Genomic DNA, 23802 nt, shown 5'->3' with positions numbered 1-23802 from the left:
ACAGAAGCATTTAGCAGAATTTTTTTCAGATTCGGAATCTACGGACTCGACAATATCAGGGGCCAAATTGTTGAGTCGTTTGAAAGAGGACACTTCAAGGACTTCCCTTGTCATATGAAATGCAAGCGGTTTTGAAGCATCGCATGTGGTGGGTATAATAGGGGACCAGTAGTTACAATACTCGTCATCGAGTCTCAAAATGTTTCTGATGCTGAAAATTGTTTAGTTAAAATTTTTGCATTTCTACTTTTCAAAGCTGCATTTCTCAGTGTTCTGATATTCGGAATCAGCGAAGAACCAATGATATAGGTCATGCTCCATATTCTTCAAAAAAGTTCAGAGTTTTTTGCAAAAATGGAAAATCTGAAAATTTTCAAATTTCCAGGTCGGAATCGAGGAGCCCGTCTCCGTCGAACAAGACCATCTGGAGGCGTACAACGAGCATCGAATCACTCTGTGTGATGAGTCCGTTGAGTAGTGCGTTGAGGGCTGATGCGGTGAGTGGTGGCAAGAAGGAGGTGAAGACGTCGACGTCGTCGGCCAAGATTCGGATGGCTCCGAGAAGTCCATTGCAATTTGTTTATTTGGTGAGTCCGTCTGTGTGTCCGTATGTCCTTCTTTCTTCCAGAGATCCGATCCAATTCGTACCGCCCGTGATGTCCGTTTGGAGGTGTCTAAATCTAAGACGACTGCCACAACAACGACAGTCGGTGAAGATTGAACTAGGGGCTTTCTTTTTAGAATGAACTTGAAATTTGTAATTTTACTAATCGAATAGAAACCCGGATGCAACAAGATGGGGGAGAAAACGGAAAACAATAAATTAAATTGGTACAGTACATCATAAAATCACAAAAACAGAGAGAGAAAAGGCAACTAGATGAATGGAAGATGGAAGAGGAGGGACCCGTTTGGAAGATTTTGTGTTAATTAAGTTCTACTAATTAAAAAAAGAAATCAATTAAATAATTATTAACTCTTTCCGTACGCATCACTATCCACTATTGGTTTATCGACTCGAGCCGGGTCGTTGACGACTTGAACCGCTTTTTTGTACCACTCGGCTCCGTTTTTGTGTACGTCTTCCGTCTTTTTGGCGACAAGTTCGTCGGGTTTTCCTGGAAAAATACTTATTTTATGATATTTTTAGAAAATTTAGAATTCCAATTTCATTAAATCTAGATGATACCGATTTCCAGTACAAAATACAGGTGAATTTTCGAAAAAATCTGCCATTGGCGCACCTTTGGCGCGTTTTGGATTTTTAGAAATCTCATAACCGGATAGGTATCTAGAACAAAACGATTGTCTGGCGCATCTTTGGCGCTTTTTCATATTGAAAAATTCGAAAAATGATATTTTTAAATTTGTCTGACGTGCCTCTCGCGCGTTTTGTGGAAGACTAGTGTAGACTGAGGACATTCAGATATACATACAGTCTGGGGCACCTTTGGCGCGTTTTAATTTTCGAAATTCAAAACTTGGGAAATCTGGAAATTGGGACACACAGACAGACGGGATTTTTGATGAAAAATTGAGAAACTTTCAGATTAATTTTGCTTTTATTGGAATCGAAAATTATAAGAAACTGCTGGAGCACCTTTGGCGCGTTTAGAATTTTCTTGAATTAAAAATGGGACATCCGGACGTTTGGAAACATAAACAGATGGGATTTTCAATAAAGAATTGAGAACAATTCAGACTAATTTTACTTTTAAAGAATGTGACCGACACATTTTTCCGATGTTTTTTTGAAATTCAAGTTTTTAACCAACTGGGGCACATGTGGCGCGTTTTAATTTTCATAAACCTAAAATGGGACATCCGGAACATAAACAGAAGGAATTTTCGGTGAAGAATTGAGAAAATTTCGGAATAATTTTGCGGTTTTCGAAAGATTTTTCAGATATTTTCTTAAAATTCCAACTCACCATAATTCGGCGGATTCGCATTCGGATCGTATCCTAACCTCCTCAACATGGGCGCCACTGAATCCATATCTCTCACAACGTCTTCTGGAATCGTTCCAACCCATTTACTCAATGCATCCAAGTTGACCGGTTTCACGACTTGATCTGAACTTCTTTCCACATTCGATAGTGAAATGTCCTTTCCGATGAGTTGTTCGTGATGCAACACCTTCTCATCCCACGGTAAATCCAGAAATTCAGTGATCCGACGCATTTGAGTCTCCGGGTGAAGAACCAATTGTTCGTAGTAGACTTTCAGACAATTGGGAGCGACGGATTCGCATTGATCTACCATTATCTGAAAATCGATTTTCAGAAATTTCAAAAGAATCTCCATTTCCACATAGTTGTCAAGGCCCGGCCCGGGCAAATTGGCGCGAAAGTCAAATTTTCAAATTTTTTGAAATTTTTTGAATTTTTTCGCGAAAAGGTCAAATTTTCGACTATGATTCAGAATTAGAAGAAAATCTGAAAAATAGTCAAAAATGGTCACATTTTCGATGAAAAATTGAAAAAATTTCGAAAAAAAAATTGGAAAAAAAGGTCATTTTTTGAAGCCGGGCCTTCGGGCCTGTCCGGGCCTTGAAAATTTTCTACCGGGCCCGCCCGCGTCTTGACAACTATGCATTTCCAGAATTCCCTCCCACCTGAATCGCCGCATTCCACTTCGTCATACACTGTCGGAAATCGTTCAAATCGAATCCGGTAATGGTGACTTTTCGAGAGATTATACTGTTCACAGTGGCTCTTCCGTCTCGAATCATCAGAAGATATTTGGCATTTGGGAAGAGTTCTTTGAGATAGATTGCTGATTTCATTGTGAATGGATCCTTGTTGCAGAGACGAGGCGCCCGGTCACCGTGGCCGACAATGATCTGGAATTTAGAGGTGGAATTTAGCGATAATTATCAGAAATTTTATGGGAAAATTGTTACTGAAAAATCAATTTTTCGTGGGTTTTGTAAAAAAAAAACACAAACATTTTGAAGTTCGGATACGTCCAGGTTTCAGAACGTCTCGATTTCAAAACGGGACAATTTTAGAAGCTCTGACTCCTCCAATATATGGTATCTAACCGGGATTTTTGCAGGGGTCTTTGCAATTCAATTTTGTGAGTTTTGGCTTGAATTTTAGCCAATAAGGACTAGATTTCGGACATTTCGAAACCAGACCATCTCGAAACCTGACATTTTTTTGGTGAAAAAGTCACTGAAATAGTCTTCTTGACTCGAAAATCGAACGAAATCATCAGTTTCCGATTTTCATTAATATTTCTCTCACCTCCATGATGAACGAGCTGATCGCATTGTTAATAACCTCGCCAGTGACTCCTGCTTGCTGTAATCGATTCCATTCCTTTTCCGACTTTTTCCATTGTGATCTCAGATTCAGAATACGTGGAATGACACGTGTCTCCTCTCCACATCGGACATCTGGATGAGCGTCAAGCATTGCACGCATCAGAGTGGTTCCAGATCGAGGGACTCCTCCTGAAAATTAGTGGTGAGAGCACAAACTACATTCTCTTTTCCACGTGTCAAACTATAAATTCTTCAATTCAATTTGACACATGTTTACGTCTTTTTCCAGACAAATTTGATCTAAAATTTCTAGATAAGAGCGTGTTATAATTGACGGCCTAGGGGCATCAGGTTCAATGAAAATTCACTGATAAGGGGGGGGGGGGGGGGGAGTGTGACGGAAGAGGAGAAGACTACTGTAGTTAGCAATATGACATGCATAGTTAGAGGGGATACTTTGGGTGTTTTATGGTGAGTCTAACTATAACGAAATTGGTAATGGAGAACAGAATTTTACTACTGCGAAGTAGAAGTCGTGAGGCTTCAGAAAAGGTATTCGAATTTCAAATATAGCGTTTTGGTACTGTGGATGCAAGTTTCAAAGTCGTAAAGATAGCGAGGATGGGAATAATTTGAAATCAGAGTCAGAATCTTCACGTCTTCAGCGTTTTTCAAAACATGAATTTGAATTGGGTTCTCAATGAAAGATTTCAAAAGAAATTCTGTCAAGAAACCATTTTTCAAATTCCTGTTGCTGCTCAGCTTCTTTCAGATGACTTTACCGTACACTTCGTTTTTTCTAAGTTGGACAATCCATATGGAGATTCAGAATCATATCAGTGGAACGTTGATGTCATGAATCCATGTTCAACTTTCGTTCCAAAGTTAGCAAACTCAGAATTCCCATGTTTTCAGCTTCCATATCTCTTTTTCCAATTCCAGATAACTCTCTCAACTTTGCTCTACCGAAATCTGTCTTCTCATTTCCCACAGTTTCGATAGAGCGCATTTAAAATAAGCTCGCAGTGCTAATAACTACAAAAAAGGACTTTCCAACCTCTATCATACTATATTCACCCTCTCTTCCCATTTCTATATGACATCCCAAATGTTTACTTCTTTCCTGTAGACTATAACTCCACAATGCTCCTAATATGTCCTCACGAATATTGGCAGCTATTACACATAGAGAATTGTGACAGGAAGGAATGGGGAGAGAGAGTGGAGAGAGAGACAGAGAGATGGGTATACTGTACATTCACTAAAACTGAAAAATTTCGGTGATCAATGAGCAACTTTTTTGTTTTGATGAGTGTTAAAGCATCAATGATTATCAGTGTACACTGATAATTGACACTTTCAAAAAATATTTTCAGTTAGAACTTTTTGTGCTCAATTCCCTCTGAAAATTTCAATTTTCTGCTGGCATTTCTGTCCAACAATCATCTTACTTTCACCCAATTACACCTTCCCTTCTTGACCCATATTAGTCGCCCCACTCATTCATTCATTCAATTTCTTATTACCTATGAATATGAATGGAGACGTCCTATTGTAACCATCGTCACTTTGAACGGCTAATTGATGTGGGGCTGGCCGATCGTATTCCTCTCCTCCGCCGCCACTGAACTTGTTCCTTCGATTACTGTAGTATGGATCGTCGGATGTTCTGGAAACTCGGGGAAATTGGAATCGAATACTGGGCTCCGCCCAGGGAGCCTACTAAAATTTCCGACAGCGTTACGATATCAGCAAGATGCAATTGCGCTCTACCAAAAAAGGAAAAAAAAACTAGATTTCGGTAGAGCGCGATTGCAGAAATCGAACCGAAAGTATAGATTTTGAAAGCGAATTTTTCAGTTTTTGGTCATTTTAGAAGCTCCTTTTTTCTAACTCATCAAAATGGGTCTCACCACGAAAATCCATTTCCTCGTTGTTTTTTTAAACAGTTTTACTACGATTTTCGCTTTTTTACAATAAATTTTCAGTTTTTGCAAAATATTCTGTATTTTCTCAATTTATACATCTAAAATTTTGAAATTGGTTTTACTGTCAATAAGGAACCGTAGCTTGAAGTGCAACTGCGCTCTACCGTACCAGAACAGTTCACCTAGTTTCGGTAGAGCGCGGTTACAAAAATCACATCGTGTTAATAGAAAATTGGCGCAAAAACACCTATTTTGTACAAGTTTTTGCAGTTTTCGAGCAGGAAAAAACGGATTTTTCCGCATTTTTATAGAAAAAAAGCAATCTCTCACCTCGATGTTATAAAATAGAAGAGTATAAACACAACGAGGAATAAAACGAGCAGAAACTCTCGATTTTTTCGCATTTTGTCCAGTGTTATAAGTGCATCAGAAGGCGTTGTGACTCCTGGAAAATTATCGATATGAAATTTTGACGTGTATTGGAAAACAAAAAGTGGGTGGGAAAGTGCGGAAAATGGAATGGAAGAGACGGAGAGATTGTATAGGAATTGATGATTTGTGAATTGGAAATGGAAGAATGAGATAAATGGAAAGATACTATTGGAGGAGAGGGGAGGGAGGACAGAGTGTAGTTTGGAAAGAAGGTCAGGGCGACTTCATTAACGACGTTGTTAGGTTCCTTTGATTTATGGCTTTTCGACATGCTTCTTAAGGAAAGTGTTCAGAAAACATTTTAGGTTTGCCTCGGTTTTCAAAAATTTGAGATTTTGAAGTTGACGCGCATCTTACAACTGCGCTCTACGGAAACCGAAGAAAATTATGTGTGAAATTGAGAAAAGCTGAGAAGTTGCCGGTGGCAAGGTACCCCCGTAACCCTGTAGTTCTCCGAGTCCTCACAATAAATACGCAACGACACTCCGCCAAAGGCTCACGCGCCTACCGTAACCTCAGCGCGTCAGTTCACGTGGACACGTTTACTCCACGTGGCAACAAGTAGTTTCTGAAGTCGGTTGGCTTTCAGAGTTTAGTTCTAATTTTAGCGTTTTGTGCTTTTGACTTTTGTTTTGTAAGTTATCGCTTTTATTCTTGTTTTCTTGCAATAAAGTAAATTTATTGTAAGAAACTGTGTATTTGTCGTCTTATTTTATCAGGACCCTATCACCCCGTATTCGTACGCGGGCAACTGAGAAAAAGAGACAATTTTCAAGGGGATTTCGGTGGAGCGCACTTGTAAAAACTGTGCCGAGCTAATAGAACTTTTCGTCGGGAGGTAATTAGCTCGGCACATTTATTACAACTGCGCTCCATCGAAATCACGTTGAAAAATGCCTCTTTTTCTCTGAGTCTCTCAATTTCGCACACAATTTTATTCGGTTCCGGTAGAGCGCGGTTGTAGGAAGCGTTAGCATCCGGTTTCTCAGAAAACCTTCCTTTTAGAAAGTATCCGCCTATAGAAAGTTTTGAACCATCTGTCTTACATAGTCAGCTAATCCGTTCTAAATCATTTAAAATGTGCCAACCGGAAAAGTCGTGCAAAAGTCATCTGAGCGTTGAAAATTGGATGAGCCTATGTAAGGCCTTACACGGTTTTCACAACTGCGCTCTACCGAAATCCTATTTTTCCTCAGACTCGGTAGAGCGTGGTGGTAAAAAGTGCCTTTACAGACAACAAACCGCTGAGTACACAAATAATTCTTATGGGAGCCTAAAAAACCAAAAATCATTTTTTGCACCTGTTCAGTTACTACTGACTTTCCTATCGATGTGATTTCTAGAAACGCCATAAAACTGCAAAAACTTAGTTTAAAAGTTTTTAGTTTTTTCTCTGAATCCGAAATTCAGCTAACCAAAAGAAAATAATAATAGGGTGTGGTGTATGTAAGCTGAGAAGTTTATTCACCGTGTTGTCGAGAGAGAATACATAATGGTTGGTGTCAGTTGGAAGTGGAAAAATACATGTATTCTACCAACTCTGTTTACTTTTTGAAAAAGAAAATAATTTGACAACCCTAAAAACCTAGAAATTTCGAGAATAAAGAAACACCAAAACGTGTTTTTTCTGGGGAAAACAACATCGAATTCTCAACAGCATGTAGCTCAAAAACAAAACAAAAAAACTCCAAAATGAAAAAAATTTACTCAATTAAACCTATTTATACAATCTCATCTGTCTTACAATGCTCAATCAAAAGACAAAAAATAGCAGAAAAGGGAAAGAAACTCGTGAAAATTCTGCTGATACGTTAGGCAATCCTACTCTTGCAGTGCAAGACTTGCACCGAAGGTTACGGTGGCGTCTACGTGCACTTTTCAAATTTTTTGGTATTCTGAACGATGGAATGCACGTGCACTGATAGTATGTATAACCAATCAGTAAACTGTTGGAAAGGTAATTCAGAGTCCCGGAGGGGCGGAGCTACATTGAACATATTGGCAAGACATGCTTCTCACAACTTCGCTCTACCGAAATCGAAGAAAATTGTGTGCGAAATTCAGAGACTCAGAGAAAAATAGACATTTTTCAAGGGCATTTCGGTAGAGCGCAGTTGTAAGAACTGTGTCGAGCTAATAGTCAGTGGTCCAGGAGATCAATAAATGAAACGACTGAGATCATCTGATTGAATAGTCTCCGGATGATCCAATGTGTATTTTAAAAAGTTATCCATCCGAGAGACGCAGACATATCAAAATCCATCCAAAGTGATCAAAAGACGTCGACACGGATAGGATGAAAAAGTGTGGCGGACACAATGAATGACTTCATGGGAGAATAAGAAGGTCACAACTGAATTAAGGACATCCTTTCAAAGGACTAACTATATTAACGATATATGCATTTTCGATTTCGAAGGTCAAAAAGTTAGTAAATTAGGAACGGTTAGTAGATTTGAATTCGATAAATTCGCTGTCTAGAGATGTTTTTGGAAGATTAGATTATAACCGTGTTTTTTTCTATCCAAGGAGACATTTTTGATTTATATCTATTACGATACGCTTCTTACAACCACGCTCTACAGAAACGATAGCAAATTGTGTGCGAAAATTCTAAAGTTTTTCGGTGAAGCGCAGTTGTAAGAACTGTGTTAATGAACTAATAGAAAAATTGAATTTTTTTTTGAGAAAAAATATTCGATTTTTGGCATTTTCAGCTAAAATATGTGATTCTGATTCTCGACTTTCGGTCTAAAAACTGAATTTGAACTCAAAAAAGATTGTTTCTCGCTGAAAAAGTTGAATTTTAAGTAAAAAAATAGCGATTACATCAGGAAAAATCAGTATTTCGTATGAAAATTCTATTTTTTCCAGCTCAAAATGGTATTGTTTCTAATTTTTGAAATATAACAGCTCGATACAGTTCTCACAACTGCGCTCCGCCGAAATGCCCTTGAAAAATGTCTTTATTCTCGGAGTCTCTCAATTTCGCACACAATTTTGTTGGGTTTCGGTAGAGCGCGGTTGTAAGAAGCGTGTCGTGCTAATAACTATGAAACTAATGTGAGATTGAAAAACTTTGCAAACTAAAAAAAAGAAATTAATCTAATTTGCTCGATTACGTGTCGTTTCTCTTATTTTTCGAGAATAAACGTTAAATTTTCTACTCTCAAAATAGAAGCAACTAATATAAATCGCCTTTTATATTTACGTCAGCTGAATGCACTTTATCGGTCACTCATTGCTTTCGGAGTTGTCTATAGCAACATGACCTTTAAATAAGTCACTCTAGATGGGCTTTCTAGTTATAATGTAGTCTTAAAAATCAGAAAAACAATTTTGCACCGAATTTTTTGGGTACAATATAAATTTTCTGATCATTTTAAGAGTCTACATGTTTTCTAGAAAGTTCATCTGAATAATAGACAACTCCGAGAGCAATGAGTGACCGATAAAGTGCATTCATCTGACGTATAAAAGGGCGATTCGTATTAATCGGATCTATTTTGAGTGTAATGGGGGTCAACGCATCTCCAGAAGAAGTAATGTCTATTCTAGAAGGGAAAAAAAGAAGAAAAGCAAGGCTCGGGAGCTAATCAAGACTCGAAAAAAAGGGAACAAGGTCTTACAAAACGAGAGAAAGAGTGGACATGCTTCCAATTTTCTTCTCTTTTCAATTTCTTTTGCGTTGTGCTTCTTGTGAACAACTTCTTCTTTTTTGTGGTTTTTGAGAGGAACTTGAAAAATTGACCGAATCTATTATTTTGGTTGATCGCGAGAAAATGTTATCGGTCGAGACACGAGGGGGGATAGCCGTAAACATACTTACATCTTCTCCTTCTTCTCTCTTTTCTTTTTACTTTCTTGCTCAAATATTTGCACAAAATCAATTTCTAGAGGGGGTGAAAGGAGCAAAGCGATGAAAATAAGGGGAGATGTATCATTTGAATGGATGATAGATAGAGAGGAACGGAACGAAAGAGATTCATGGGAACGGGTTGGATGATGGGGAGAAAAGTGTGCAATTTCTCATATTGGTGGATGGGGAAAAACGAGAAAGAGTGTGGCACAAGGTTACGGTAGTTCTGAATGATCAGAATTCAAAAATTTCAGTTTTCAGAAATGAAGAGCTGACTTCATAAGGATTCTGAACCTGTTCCCGGATTCTCCCTAACACCAGAGTGATCCAAATTAGATGACTTTCAGACTAGAAATCTTGTGACTAGATGTAATTTTGGTATGAAACAAAATTCGAGAATAGTTTCAGAATCTCCACGATGTCAGCTTTCCAGAAATCTCGATTTTAACTAAGAATTCCAGTTTTTTCCGACATAATGTGACTCAATCAAATATTGGCAACGTCAAGAACTTATAAATCTCGTAGAATCCGAAATTCTCGACTCTAACTAGAACCACAATTCACATCACTGAAATGATGACGTCATAAGGATTCTGAATCTGTTTTCAGATTCTTCCAACCACCAATTTGAACAGATTTACAAGACTTCCAGACAGGAAGCCTTATAACTCGGTATGCCATGCCTGGGTCACCATAACAAAGAAAGAGACTCTGTACAATCTTTGTATATATATATATATATATATATATAATAGAAATTTATATAGAGAATATATATATATATAAGGATAAAAATCCAGCAGAATACCAACTGACGATAGAATAATAACCAATAAACTAAACATGCATCGATCGCGTATATACTAATTAATTAGCATATAAGCCACCGATACAATAAATATTTTTATCATAAATTATCACCCATCATATTAACATAACTAAATTACAAAAATCTATTTCGCTTCTTGAGACGCAAATGCTGAAAACTGATTCAGAATCCCCACGACTCCAATTTTTTTCAGTAAGCTCATAAGATCACAGCTTGTAGAAAATTCCCAAAAAAAACTAGAAGATTTCTAGAAGATTCCACCCTTTACATATTTAGAAATTCCCAAGAGAAGCGAGTTGTTGAAAGACGGAAAGACTGCGTTTGATATATTCATTTTTTCCAAAAAAAGAAAGAGGAAGGCCTGTCATAAATCATGAAAGTCTTGGAAGCTTTATATGAAAAAATCCTTCTTTTTTTCCTTTTTTTCCAGAAGCCTAAATCCAGCTCTATCTCTTTTCGAAAAGCTTTTCTGTCTAAATCTACACATCTCACTTGAAAGAGAGACCTGTCATAATCCCAGCAAGACGATGAATGGCGAGAGAAAAATAAATGAGATGAAATTGGCGAGAATTTCGGACAAAATGAATGGAAATGAGTGTGTGGATTCATCGAAAAAGAGAGATGTCGGATGCGCATTGAATTGGGAAAGAGACGGAGAGAGTGAAAGACGAGGAAGAGAATTAGACAAAGTGTGTGTCCTTTTTGTGAAGGTGGTGATGGGGGTTGGTTGTCTTGTCAAATGAATGAGAAACATTGGTCGATCGGAGAGACAGGTGAGAGGATCGGTGGGGACGGGAGAAAGGTTAAACGAATATGAATTTCTGAAGAGTTTTAGTTTTTCTGATAGCGGTTTCTCGAGTCCGGACTCTGAAAATAAGCAGATTATATCTCTGTAATAACTAACTGAATCCTGCTAAAACCGAGACTTGGCGTAGGTCTTTCAACGAAAAAGGTAAAGGTGCCCTTCGCCTTTCCTTATCTTTATCCCTAACAGGATGGATTTACCGGATTCTGACTTCAAATAGTAATCTCACGGAGCAAATATATGAAAAATTGATTCCATGCATACTTGTAAACCGGTCCGGTCCTCACTTCAAACTGAGTGTTATGAGCTGAAAAATATACCAAAATGTAGATCTCGGTGAGTTCTATGTTCGTGACCTACTACGGGCCGGATGGCTATTCTTAAATGTGTCGCGGGTCGAGCTAGAATGGCTTTGTTTGCCATTTTCGCGTATTTGGCACTTTTTCCCGGCCCGCGGCACATTAACAAATATCTAGCCGGCTCGTAGTAGATCCCGGGCCTAGAACTCGCTGATATCTACATTTTGGTATAATTTTCAGCTCATAATATTGAGTTTGAAGCGAGCTACGCGCCGGCCCGGTTTCCATTTATGATTCCATGTGAGAAGACGAACTCTCTAGAAAGGACTACTGTAGTTTTTGTCTATCTTATCAATGCCTATCTATAGTTGCAGCGGAAAACATCAGTGTTCACGATATCGTGTTACACGTCTTCACTGGGTTGACAGTATTCTGAAGCGCACTAGGGAAGAATTTGAAGATGGGCATCCAAGTCAAGACTTCAGTGTTACAACTGGAAACTTGAAGTGATCAAAACCTAGAAAAACCTATTGTACGACATGGAGATTTGGTTCAAAGATTCTGTCTTGATGCAAAATACTTTGCATTTTTCAAGCAGATTTATTGAACTTCCTTTGCAGTTTGACACCTCACATGTCTTACTAACTATGTGTGCAAACAAACTGGCCGAACACTTAGGACATAGTAGTGAATGACCACTCGACAAGTCGATCCGGTAAAACGAAGAATGACTCGATCTTAGACTTCTGATTCTATTTCAGAATTGAACAATTTCAATCCCATCACCTATTCCATCTATTTCCAGCTGTTTATGTCAACAACATCTGAGACGTTTTTCGTCTTATCGCTCAAAATCTTGAGGCTGCAGCGGTCAACAACGATTTCCAGTTCATTAGATTCTGAGGAATCCGATTTCCACCAAAAAGGGAACACTTCTATATTTTCGAAATGAAACTAATTTCCACTAATTGAAAATGTGGGATGCAGAAACAAGAGAAATTTCTATGAGAGGAGAATATAAGGGGAGCAGACACAAACCTCATTATAGAGGAAATTGGCAGAATGTGTGCATAAAAGTGACAAACAAATCTTGTTTACACCTTTTATCGAGAAAGAGCCGATAATTGAAATTCAGAGAAGAGAATTCTGTAATTATATGTATAGCTGAAAATAGGAAATTGCAGGTTTTCATTCTCAAAAGTTTCCACAAAGAGAGGAACAGAGAAAAAGCGCCGAATGTGCGCCAGAGTGCGCTCACAATGTATTAGCACGGCACGCTTCTTACAACCGCGCTCTACCGAAACCGAAGAAAATTGTGTGCGAAATTGAGAGGCTCAGAGAAAAAGAGACATTTTTCGAGGACATTTCGGTGGAGCGCAGTTGCTAAAACTGCGCTGAGCTAATATGCAAAGGAAATAGAGGAAAAGCGCCGAACGTGCGCCAGAGTGCGAGTACAACGAGAAAAACTACGAAAATCGCGTCGGAGGCGCGCCAGTTTCAGTTTTTACAAAATTAAAGAAGTAAACTTGCTTTTTTACGAAAGAAAGTTCAAATTGCTCAAATTAAACTTCAAAATTACCCGAAAAAAATCAATTTTTCTTCCATTTTTAATTGAAAGTGGGCGGAGTCGTGTCGGCAACACAAAGCACAAAAGAGCAAACAAAGTACACATGCGGTGTTGAACTTCCAGCAGTCAATCATAACGGATCAAACATTATCAGTTAACACATAATTTTTTGTTACTTCTCGTTTCGACGTGCGCGTTCACTTTGACATGATATAGTCATCAAATATGTTAGTTTTTTTCCCCTGAAACGCTGGGGAAGACTGAAAATGCAATTGTCCGAAAGAAGCAAAAAAATACGAAGTGGCAAAGGAACAAGTTTTCGATGGGATGTTTCGTTTTTGAAACGACAAAAAATAGAAACATGACAGGACAGCGGGAGAGGCAATATATAGGCAAAGAGAGGGAAAAAAGCGAAACCGGATTCTGGTTCTTCTGGTGAGATGAACTATGTAACTGATGGGTATCTTTTCTGGGAAAAATCACTGAGAAACTGCTGAAAAATATCTCAAAAATGTGCTGAAGAAAAAGAAAAACTACTTATTTTCTTAAATTTTTTCTTTTTTTCAAATAATTTTTTTCTTCTCACTAAAGACGAAACTCATCAAGAATGCATGAAAGAGATGAGCACAAACCAGTCACTTCAGGAGATGCACTTTTGCAGATTCATAAAGGAAGAGAGATATGACAGGGAATAAGCCCGGGAGATTCTGAAAATACAAATTTGAGAGAAATTGGAAAAATCAAATTTTTAGCCGTTTAAATACAGAAAAGCACAGAAAGCAACTCGGGGTAAAACATGGAGCACCAGAAAAATTACATCAGTAAATGCAGGTAAAGTGAAAAAAATGCCAAAAAAAAGAGGAAAATATTTATAAATCATCCTTATCATCGTCATCAGCGAGCGCATCAGAATCCTCTTCACTACTCGATGGATATGTGACGTGTCGTTGTGTCTGTGTGACGCCTTCATCCCCGACACCGGCATCTCCTTTATTCCCTTCAACAATCTCCCATTTGACACTATCCGCTTCCAAATCTGCGCGAAGAAGACGTTTGAGCTCTTTTTCGACCTCCGGTGCATCCATAAGCTTCTTCTTTTTTGTTTTTCGGAATCGCTTCTTTCGAGCGCACTTCATTGGAGGCGTCAAACCATGCGGGTATTGCCATTGTTTCGCCGCTTTTTTTGCAAGTTTTTGAGCGTCTTCTGTGGAATCGGAGGGTGCTGAAATGAGATTGAACAATCAAATTTTAGGCGAAAAAGTTAAAAACCTACCTGACGTGCTTGAAGCCGCCGGATTAATAGAATCATGGGTGCAAACGAGAATCTGTGAGACATCGGCCACTTTATACAGACTCTTGTTATCCAATGTCTTGTGCACTTCGGTCACAGTTGGCAAGTCCAAAATCTTCCCGTTTAATAACTGATTTCCGATTCGAATCGTTGTATTCCGGGCGTCTGCGTTCAGGTTGATCGAGAATTCTTCTAGTTTTCCGTCCGTATTGATGATCTTCTCGATTCGACTCACACAATCTTCAGGTACACGCAAAACCACGTGGCTTTCGAACTCGGGTGGATCGTCGGTCGTCGGCACTGGTGTGTCGTCGAAGAATTGGGGCTGCAAAATTTTAATTTTTTTTTTTTAATTGAAGATTTATTTTCAAAAGAAGTGATAAAAATTAAGTTTTCAAGGCAAAATCAAACACAAATAGCTTATAAGCTAGCTTACTTTTCGTATGAAATTTATATTTTCTTAATAAAATTTATATAAAGTCGAAGGAAACACACAAAAAACTCACTTTGGGGCCTCTTTTCATTAGTGGTCGTGGGCCTGGTGTTATTGACATTTTTACCTGCAAATTTTGAATATTAATTAAAGTTTTGTTGACATAATCAAAAAAAGTATACAGGTACTGCAAAAATATCAGCGAAAAACTACGAAAAACAACGCTTTCTCTCCGCGTTAAAATGTATTAAAGTGAGGACACTTTTCCACGTGAAGTACACGGCCGGGAGTACTAACTTTCGCATCGCAATTTTCTCTTCCATCACGATTTTTTGAGAATTTTACAAGGAAAGTACTCGAAGTATCCTCTAAAAACGACTCAAGAATTTGGCCCTCGATACTTTCGAGTCCGTAGATTCCGAATCTGAAATAAAATTCTGCTAAATCCTTCTGTGAACCGAGTTATGAGCCGCCAAACTTTTCCTATGGTTAAGCTATTTTCGTTTGAGAGAGGACACTTCGAGTACTTCCCTTGTTAGACGGGTTTTTTGAGACGGTGGAGAAGAGCTAAACCGTAAAAACGTTCAGTGCACGCAGAAGTCTAGAGGGGCAGGTTTGCATACCCCTCATTTTTCTCAGAGACCTCATCCCCACCGATTCCACAGAGGAAAGAAAAACGTTGGGAATTCGGCGAAGTCAAAACTGCAATGTTTCGTATCGGTAGCTGTGTTTAACGTCTTGGTTTCTTGAAGTACTAGTCCTTGTATTAAATTATGAAGATAGCATCGGTGAGGATCCTGCAGCCAACTCTTTGAAACGTTTTTCAGATGATGCACTTGATATATTTTCTTTGTGGATTTACTTTTTATTTTATTGAAAGAAAAATACAGGATTTCGAAAAATACAGGAAAACTAATTCACTCTTCGCATGGCATAAAATTTGCTAACTAGTAAGTCGAATAAAGCAAAGCGAGGAAACCGTACTCTTTTTGCTAAAATTAACAAGAAAGTTATTCACAGAGTAAAAATCCACTACGAATTCCACACCAGAAAAATGAACTGCATTGGTGTAATCATAAACGACGCTTTCTTTCCGTCTCCTTTTCTTACAACATCAAAATAAGAGTAGCCGCCGACATTGATTTCTCCATGACCGTAACCAATGATTCTGAAAATCACATTTAAACACATTTAAAATGATTTAAAATTTAAAATTACATTTAAAATTTAAATGATTTTTTAAGTACTTCTGATGAAATATCTAGAATTTAAAGGTATGTCGTTTGTACGTTACAATAATTGTACTGTCTTGAGTCTATATATCAAAACCTTGATCTACACAAAAACTTACTTGGGGTTATAAATATACTTTGGTGGTCGTGTCAATGGATTATATTCAATCACTGGTAAGTTTTCTTGTACTCCAAACATATCTATATCACTTTTCTCTGTTTCCATTTTGATCCATACTGTCTCCAGTTTTTGATAGGCCTCATTGTTAATCCATTTTCTTACAAACTCAATAATATCTGTAGTCTTGAAGATTGCTCCTCCAAGAAAAACAAGATGACGTCCTGTGAAATTTTGAAGAATTGAGGCAGAGAACTCATTCGAATTATCAATAAGAATGCTCTCGATTCCGAATAATTTCGAATTTTTTAGAAGCTCTCCGTTCATCTTTGCTTGAATATAGACACTCTTTTGATTCGGATTCTTTTCGAAATATTCTTCCAGGTCACTCATTTCTACAGTATCCCCATCGACAATAGTGTCAGATATATTATCAATTACTGACATTTGATCTCCGTCTAAGCTTAAATGCAATTCGTTAGATTTCGAATATCCGAATAAACAATTTATGTATTTTTGAAAGGCACGTTGGTGCTCTTTATCCAGATAGTTCACCTTCATTTGGTTGCAAGTAACTCCTTCCGATTCGTATAAGCGGAATCTGAAATTGTTTGAATTTATGAATTTCTAATGGGTGAGCTCTGCCCACTTTTGAGATATTGAGGTTTGAAGTTTGCTCTTTTTTTTTGATTTCTAGTAAAATTTTTAAATAATTGGGGACATGGTTGATAGGAAAGGAAGCAAAAATTGCGTTATTTGTTCAAAATAGCTGAAAACGAGCCATTCTGTCATTACTCACTAGTATCAACTTTGAGAGTCGGTAACAGTTTTCGTTGACTTTGAACTTAAAAAACCTGTATATAGATTAGGAAGATCACAGAGTTGCACGGAAGTGATTTTTTCTAAAACGGAAGTCGGAAGTGAATTTCCTTATCCGGAAGTCGCAATTCGGAAGTGAATTTCCTTATCCGGAAGTAGTTAGGTTTTGGCTGAAGAAAAGCCTGTTTCCTGTCCTTCCCTACCATCTTTCCATGTATTTTTTGCAAAATGTATTCTTCCTAAATTTCACAGTAATGGAATGACGGAAGTCGGAAGTAAAATTGCTTATCCGGAAGTCGGAAGTCGGAAGTGATATTTCTAATCCGGAAGTCGGAAGTCGGAATGGAAAAAATACTCGGAAGGCGGAAGTCGGAATTCCATGCAACTCTGGTAGATCAAATCTAGATATTGATTTTTGTAGTTGACAACCTTTTGGTAGCTTTGCAGACTTTTGAGATGTCACGAGAAGCGAAAGAGCGTGCGAAAAGAGTAGAGTCTCTTCCTTTACTTCTAATTTTTAAAGACGCATAGCTCAAAAGTGGACGGAGCTATTCGAAAACTTTTAACTACAATAATTTAGAGCTATATTTGATCTTTGAAAATAAAATGAATTTGAATATGAAAAACGTTAGGTCGCGTCGTGGGAGACCATCAAAGTTGGGTGTTCCAAAAGTGAAGCTTATTGAAAATGTGTTTTAAAGGCGCATAGCTAGATAGTCTGTAAAGCTATCAAAAACCTGTCAACTTTCAAAATGGTGACCTTTTTTTTTAGAACTGTGCAGTAAGTTTAGGCACAATAATGGGCTCCTGAGCTTTACCTATTTTTCACTAACTTTTGAAAAAAAAAAGTTCAACTCTAGAAAACTACGCCGATGTATTAATACCAAATGTCTAGAAATTTATCAGTTGGGTGGATCAAATGAAATGAATTTCTTCATTTTTGTAGTTGTTTTGAAAGCACTTGCGTGATAGGCGCCTTTAAAGATTCGTGCGAGAAGAGAAAGGTGTCTCGCTTCTCTGCGTATCTCCCCCTCTCACGGTGAAGCATACGATTTGATCTACAAAGACAATATAAGCTCACTCACTTAGTCCTCACTTCCAAGTCACCAAACTTTACTAAGCAAGTGTCTCTCTTTTTCAAATGTGGAAATTCCTTCATACTGGTAATACGGTCACAATTATGGTTTCTCGATACTTGAAGACTTTTCCCATTGGCAGCAAAGATATACCGTAGCTTGTCAGTGTTGAATCGAACCCGTTGTATTGATTTTTTGGTTCTTGTAGAGAGCACGGACATCAGAAATAGTTCCGAATAAGTCATCTCTTTATAGATTTTCTCTTGAACCAGATATGGAAAATGCAGAAGTTTAAACGGCATTCTGAAAAAATTAATTAAATTTATCATAAAAATAATCAGAAATAAAAACAATGACATTCACATTTTTTGAAGTACATAAGAAAAAGGACAGTTTCTATGTCCCTACAGGTTTCCACATCGACATTACACAATCAATAACATGCATAATTTTTGAATCGTGCCGAGATAAGTGGCCGGTATAACGGAGTGTCGTTCAAAATCGAACATTTGAAAATTACCTTTTAAAAATGAGAAACAAACCTATCAATATGCAAGGTTTTTTGCTTATTTTTTCAGAATATCTTCACCGTCATTTTCCACTATCAAACTTTAAGATTGGTTGAAAACTGAGCTCAGTATAAACTATGCAAAAATTGGTACAAACTCGCGAAGGAGCTGAGATTCTTAAGATGTTTCGAACTCTTTCAGAAACTGGATGCGTTTTACAAAGAAACTAAAAGAGACAACTTATAGTCCTTGTTGTCAGCTACATTTTCAGCTATAAAATATATGTTTTGCTTCAGAATGAACTGTGCTATAAAGTTTTCAAACGACATTGGAGAAGAGATGCTTGGGGTTATTGTAAAAGACTTCGTCACGACGTCTGGAGAAATTATTATTTTTTGTCAAATATTTTTGGTTTCTATAGTACGCAAACCGGTCTTCATTTTTCTAGTTGATCACTTTTTTGTACAGTGTGTTCCTGAAAAGTTATGGCTCATGACAGCCTGTATTTCCTAATGGAAGTTCGGGAAATCGATTGCTTTCATTCATCGCGCTATATCTTTCTAAGATGACTCCGCACAAAAAAGTTGTCAACTACAAAAATGAAGATCGAAATGTGTTCTACCCAAACACATAAAGGTTGGAAAACTAACATTTTTTCAGACGCCGTGACGAAGTGTCTTACCGTAGCCCTACTCCTTTTAATGGCTTTTCCAACGTTTTCAAAAAAGTTATAACTCAGTTCGTTCTAAAGGAAAACGTTCGTATCATGGCTCAAAATGTAGCTGATAACAGTCGCAAAAAGTTGTTTGTTCGCGATTTTTGAATATGGTCTTCAGTTTTTCACAAAGCTTCGAAAACCTCCGAAAATCACCATATTTTCACGATTTTCGACTGATTTCTCCAAATTTTATACTGAGCTCACAGTTTTCAACCAAATTTTATGTTTGATAGTGGAAAATGACGGAGAAAGTGTTCTGGAAAACTTATCCGTTTCCTTTTTGAAAAAAGGGATCGTTTTTCATTTTCGGTCTATGTCGGTCATACTGTAGATGCACTGATGTTAAGAGAGTGAACATATTGTATTTTTGTGGATATTATCTATATTACAGCACAAATTAACACAATTTTTGATTTTAATAACAACAAAACAAGAAAAACATTGGAAAATGTTATAAATTTATAGAAAATCTGAATTCGATGCGGTGTCGTGCCATAATTATTCCAGTCCCAGCGTTGATATATGTTTTGTATATCAAATTATAGCTAAAAATCCCTTCTTTCGATTCATATAACTTTCGGCTTCCAAATTTTTATGTCTTTCCAGTTGCCGGCTTTCTTTTCAATTTCAGCAAAAAAGTTTCAGTGTTTAAGGCAAGTGCGCTCTATTTGCACGCGTTATAGAGTGGAGACGCCAGACATTGCTTTTCTTTTCGGGGGTCGCTGGAAGTTTTTCCAGTTTTCGAGACGACATTCCAAGCAAATTAATAATTTTGTTGTATTAAAAAATTCAGAAAAACATGAAAATCAAGGAAGAATTCATCTCAGCAAGTGTAAACCCCCGCTCTCACTGCCTAGTTGCTTGCAAATCGGCGCCGTTCGTCGTATATGCTTCTTCCCTTCAAATCGCTCTACAAACTGTTCCAAAAGTGAGTTTCCTTTTGTTTTTCTAGCTAAAAGTTCAAAACATTTTGTTCAGGATGACACAGAAGTCGGTGTAATCAAGAGCACCTCGGAACGTCGTCACCAAAAGCCGATTACAGTTTTGAAAAGACTGAAATCCAGTGGGAAAGTCGATGAATTCGTGTCAGGAGACGTCAATTCCCGTGTTAATTTGTGGAAATTGAGTGGAGAACGAGTGGAATACGTGGCAGAACTTCTAGGTTGTTCTGGAAGTATTGGAACAGTTTGTGGAGTGGCAGAAGAGAATAGAAAAGTTGTAGCCGCTGCGTGGGTGTCCTACCCAAACAACGGATTTGAGGCGTGGTGGACTTCACCTACCGGCGAACTTTTGAATTCTACAAAAATCGAATTGGATCAGAAAGCATTTGCCCTCTGTCTAGACGCTATTTCCCTCCAGAATTTTGTTCTTTTGGCGGTGGGAACTTCGAAACGATTCGTGGAGTTATATGGGGAATCGGAGGATAGAAAAACGTTTTCCAGACTAGTTTCGGTAGCAGGACACACTGATTGGATCCATTCGATCGCGTTTAATGGTGATTTTTAGGTTAAATTAAAAAAAAAGATTTTTGTTTTACAGATGACCCCTACAATCTATTAGTTGCCTCTGCTGGACAGGACACTTATGTCAGACTGTGGTCTATCGAACCAGAGTCCGCTACCCACCCAGAACCTCCGAAAATTCCAGCAGCCCTGCTCGACGAAGACACTGACACTCCAGATGAGCTGACGTCTTCTGCGAATCTCTTCACTTTCAACAACTCCACACTCCGTTGTAGTTCGCATGCAGTAATGCAGGGACACGATGACTGGGTTCATTCGACGGTTTGGAGTGAGAATGGACGAGTTTTGTTGACGGCGTCGAGTGATAAAACGTGTATTATCTGGAGAGAAATCGATAATTTATGGAGAGATGATGTGAGATTGGGAATTGTTGGAGGACAAGCGGCGGGATTCTTTTCCGCGGTGTTTTTGAACACAGATGTTGAACGTAAGAAACATTTTTTTAGAAGCTGCGAAAAAGAGTCGAAAGTTGATTTTTTCACGTTTTAACTCAATTCTAAATATTATTTTTTGCATTGAAAGTAGGTTTTCAGTCGTCGCAACGGATGAAAAAGTGTCCCATCAGTCAGAATTATGGTAAATCACATTCTCTATCGAATGAGACAAAAAACGTGAATTTTGGTAAGAAATTGACTTTTTTGATACAGAAAAACCGATTTTCAGAAAAGTGAGTATAACTTTTTAGGCAAAAAGATTTCCGAACGCAAGTTGCAAAAATGTACTCCAGGACGCTCTGAAACTGTTATAATTTTTGGAAAAAACATATTGGCTGAATTAGCTGAAAATCAAACTTTACCGAAAATCTGTTTTTCTGTATCAAAAAAAGTCAATTATTGACCTAAATTCACGTTTTCTGGCCTATTAGATAGAGATTTTTTTTCATCCATTGCGAGGTTCAAAAAACTGAAAATACTGGATTTTCAGTGCAAAAAATAGAAGAATTGAATTAAAACATGGAAAAATCGGCTTCACACTTCTTGCAGTTCTTTTTCGTTGGGTGGGACACCATGCAAATTTTCAGATTCCGAAACACATTCCGAAGACGTCGTTGTCAGCTCCTCCTACTTTGGTGGTCTCCACGCCTGGAAGTCTTCTGATGACCAGAAGACGTTCTGGTCGTCACTCCCGATGACCGGCGGTCATGTTGGAGAAGTTCGAGATGTCGATTGGCATGAGTCATTCTTGATGTCAGTTGGACAGGATCAGACAACGAGAGCATTCGCTAAAAGTGAGAAACAACAAGTCTACCTGGAAATTGCTCGTCCCCAAGTTCATGGACATGATATGCAGTGTCTCTCATTCGTCAATCCATCTGTTTTCGTTTCTGGAGCCGAGGAGAAAGTGTTCAGAGCGTTCCGTGCTCCTAAATCTTTCGTCAAAAGTTTGGAATCGATCACCGGAATTCCGGCGGAAAAATCATTCGGCACGAGTCAACTCGCTGAATTCGGAGCATGTGTTCCTGCTTTAGGACTGTCGAATAAGCCAATGGTTGAAGGAGAGACAGTGGATGGAGAGCATTGGGAAGAGGACGCTTTCAGAGCAGCTCCTACTATTTTGACAGGTAATTCCGGCGGAAATTCCGCCGGAAAATGTAAAGATCCTATTATTTTTCTAATAATTTTTTTCCAGCTGCTCCCACTGAAGACACCCTCCAACAGAACACGCTTTGGCCGGAAGAACACAAGTTATATGGGCATGGATATGAGGTTTATGCAGTTACAGCCAACCCCACTGGAACGGTTTTGGCTACTGCTTGCAAGTCGAGTCACACGGAGCACTCTGTAGTGATGCTCTGGAACACCGCGGATTGGTCGAAAAGGGCGGATATCATTGGCCATCAGTTGACAGTTACACAGATCGCGTGGAATCCATCGGGAACTATTCTTCTGACTGTAAGCAGAGACAGAACTGCAAAGTTGTATAAGGAGAAGACGGGAGATGTCAATGGTTTCGACTATGAATGTGTCTGGACTTCTGGAAAAGAACATACACGAATTTTGTGGGCTTGCGATTGGATTGATGATCAACACTTTGTCACGGTGGCTCGAGACCAGAAAGTTATTGTTTGGAGTGCTGAAGGAGCACCAAAAGCGCAATTGAAGTTGGATGAACCAGTGACTGCCGTTGCTGCTTCTGGAGATTTGGTTGTGGCGGGACTTCAGACTGGAGAGCTTGTTGTTCTTCGGTTTACTGGAGAGAACTTGGAAGTGGTTGAGAAGATCGGATCAAATGCTATCAAAATCGATGCAGCAGTTTTGCGCTTACGATTTTCAAAGTGCGGAAGAAAACTGGCGGTGGCGACGAGTGATGCAAAGTTACGTGTCTTTGATTTCACTGTGTAGTTATTTTTGTGTTTCTGCATTTTCTATTGTTTCCTGTTGATTAATTTGTTCTTGTTATGGTCTGATAATAAATAAAGCATTAATCAAAGAAAAACATTTATTTTCAACTTTGAAAAAAATCACTTCGAAATTTTCTGGATCCGATCGAAACTTACCTGGCTGGTTCATAAAAACATGCCGAACTTCGAAAAACAAAGTCCGACATGTTCGAACATGGCGGAAACTATCTGAAGTTTTTGAAAGGAATATTTTCCTACTAGAACACAAAAGGGCCCCCACAAATACTAAAGTAAGCGGTTTGAATATTCAACGAAGCAGGAGTACCGTTAACATTGAATACTCTACCGCGGTTCTACCCCCTGAACCTTCTCATGGTATCCGGATGTCCTAGGTGATTCGAAAGTTTGAAAGTCTCGGTTCGATCCTTGATCGATGGTTTCCCCTTTGATCGTCCAGCGATCGTTCCCTGGATGCTAGTGTTCCCCGCATAAGATTGATAAGAGCAATCCTCCTATCCTCCATATAGTTTGCTTTGGTTGGAGTGGAGGCTGAAACACAACTTTTTATTCTCGGTTCCAACAAAACGATTATTAGATAATGTGTGTGGATGGGCAGAATACTGAATGGAGTAGAGAAATAAAGGAGAAAAGTGTATCCATAACAGGGAGAAACAATAATATCGAGAATTAGGTTGTTGTCTCGTTTCTTATAAGTAAAAACGATGGTTGTGGTTTGAAGATAAAAAATAAAA

The 23802-nt window shown here is 38.3% G+C and overlaps 5 protein-coding genes across 5 annotated transcripts; 1 reads left to right on the top strand and 4 right to left on the bottom strand.

The window, feature by feature from the left end:
• Window positions 1–972: 972 nt before the first annotated feature.
• On the bottom strand, window positions 973–5603 carry GCK72_008798 (uncharacterized protein; the record flags this gene model as incomplete). Its single annotated transcript, XM_053727049.1, has 6 exons — window positions 973–1118; window positions 1932–2268; window positions 2618–2845; window positions 3252–3460; window positions 4798–4940; window positions 5530–5603. 6 exons carry the CDS (start codon window positions 5601–5603, stop codon window positions 973–975), a joined length of 1137 nt encoding a protein of 378 aa, XP_053586626.1.
• An 8256-nt stretch (window positions 5604–13859) lies between these two features.
• GCK72_008797 (uncharacterized protein) lies at window positions 13860–14835 on the bottom strand (the record flags this gene model as incomplete). The annotated part of the gene is made up of 3 exons (XM_003107617.2): window positions 13860–14212; window positions 14264–14606; window positions 14788–14835. The coding sequence occupies 3 exons, from the start codon at window positions 14833–14835 to the stop codon at window positions 13860–13862; spliced, it is 744 nt and encodes a 247-aa protein (XP_003107665.1).
• Window positions 14836–15746: 911 nt separating this feature from the next.
• On the bottom strand, window positions 15747–18261 carry GCK72_008796 (uncharacterized protein; the record flags this gene model as incomplete). The annotated part of the gene is made up of 3 exons (XM_003107539.2): window positions 15747–15882; window positions 16066–16665; window positions 17969–18261. The coding sequence occupies 3 exons, from the start codon at window positions 18259–18261 to the stop codon at window positions 15747–15749; spliced, it is 1029 nt and encodes a 342-aa protein (XP_003107587.2).
• A 1724-nt stretch (window positions 18262–19985) lies between these two features.
• On the top strand, window positions 19986–23051 carry GCK72_008795 (uncharacterized protein; the record flags this gene model as incomplete). The annotated part of the gene is made up of 5 exons (XM_053727048.1): window positions 19986–20114; window positions 20165–20681; window positions 20726–21136; window positions 21731–22270; window positions 22339–23051. The coding sequence occupies 5 exons, from the start codon at window positions 19986–19988 to the stop codon at window positions 23049–23051; spliced, it is 2310 nt and encodes a 769-aa protein (XP_053586625.1).
• Window positions 20743–23256, bottom strand: GCK72_008794 (uncharacterized protein; the record flags this gene model as incomplete). Its single annotated transcript, XM_053727047.1, has 4 exons — window positions 20743–21029; window positions 21775–21931; window positions 22437–22899; window positions 23207–23256. The coding sequence occupies 4 exons, from the start codon at window positions 23254–23256 to the stop codon at window positions 20743–20745; spliced, it is 957 nt and encodes a 318-aa protein (XP_053586624.1).
• Between the last annotated feature and the right edge of the window lie 546 nt (window positions 23257–23802).

The sequence above is a fragment of the Caenorhabditis remanei genome, chromosome III, assembly GCF_010183535.1.
Source record: "Caenorhabditis remanei strain PX506 chromosome III, whole genome shotgun sequence".
In the NCBI taxonomy this organism is placed as follows: Eukaryota; Metazoa; Nematoda; class Chromadorea; order Rhabditida; family Rhabditidae; genus Caenorhabditis; species Caenorhabditis remanei.
The sequence above is the reverse complement of the archived record's forward strand: the minus strand, read 5'-3'. Positions and strand labels throughout refer to the sequence as shown.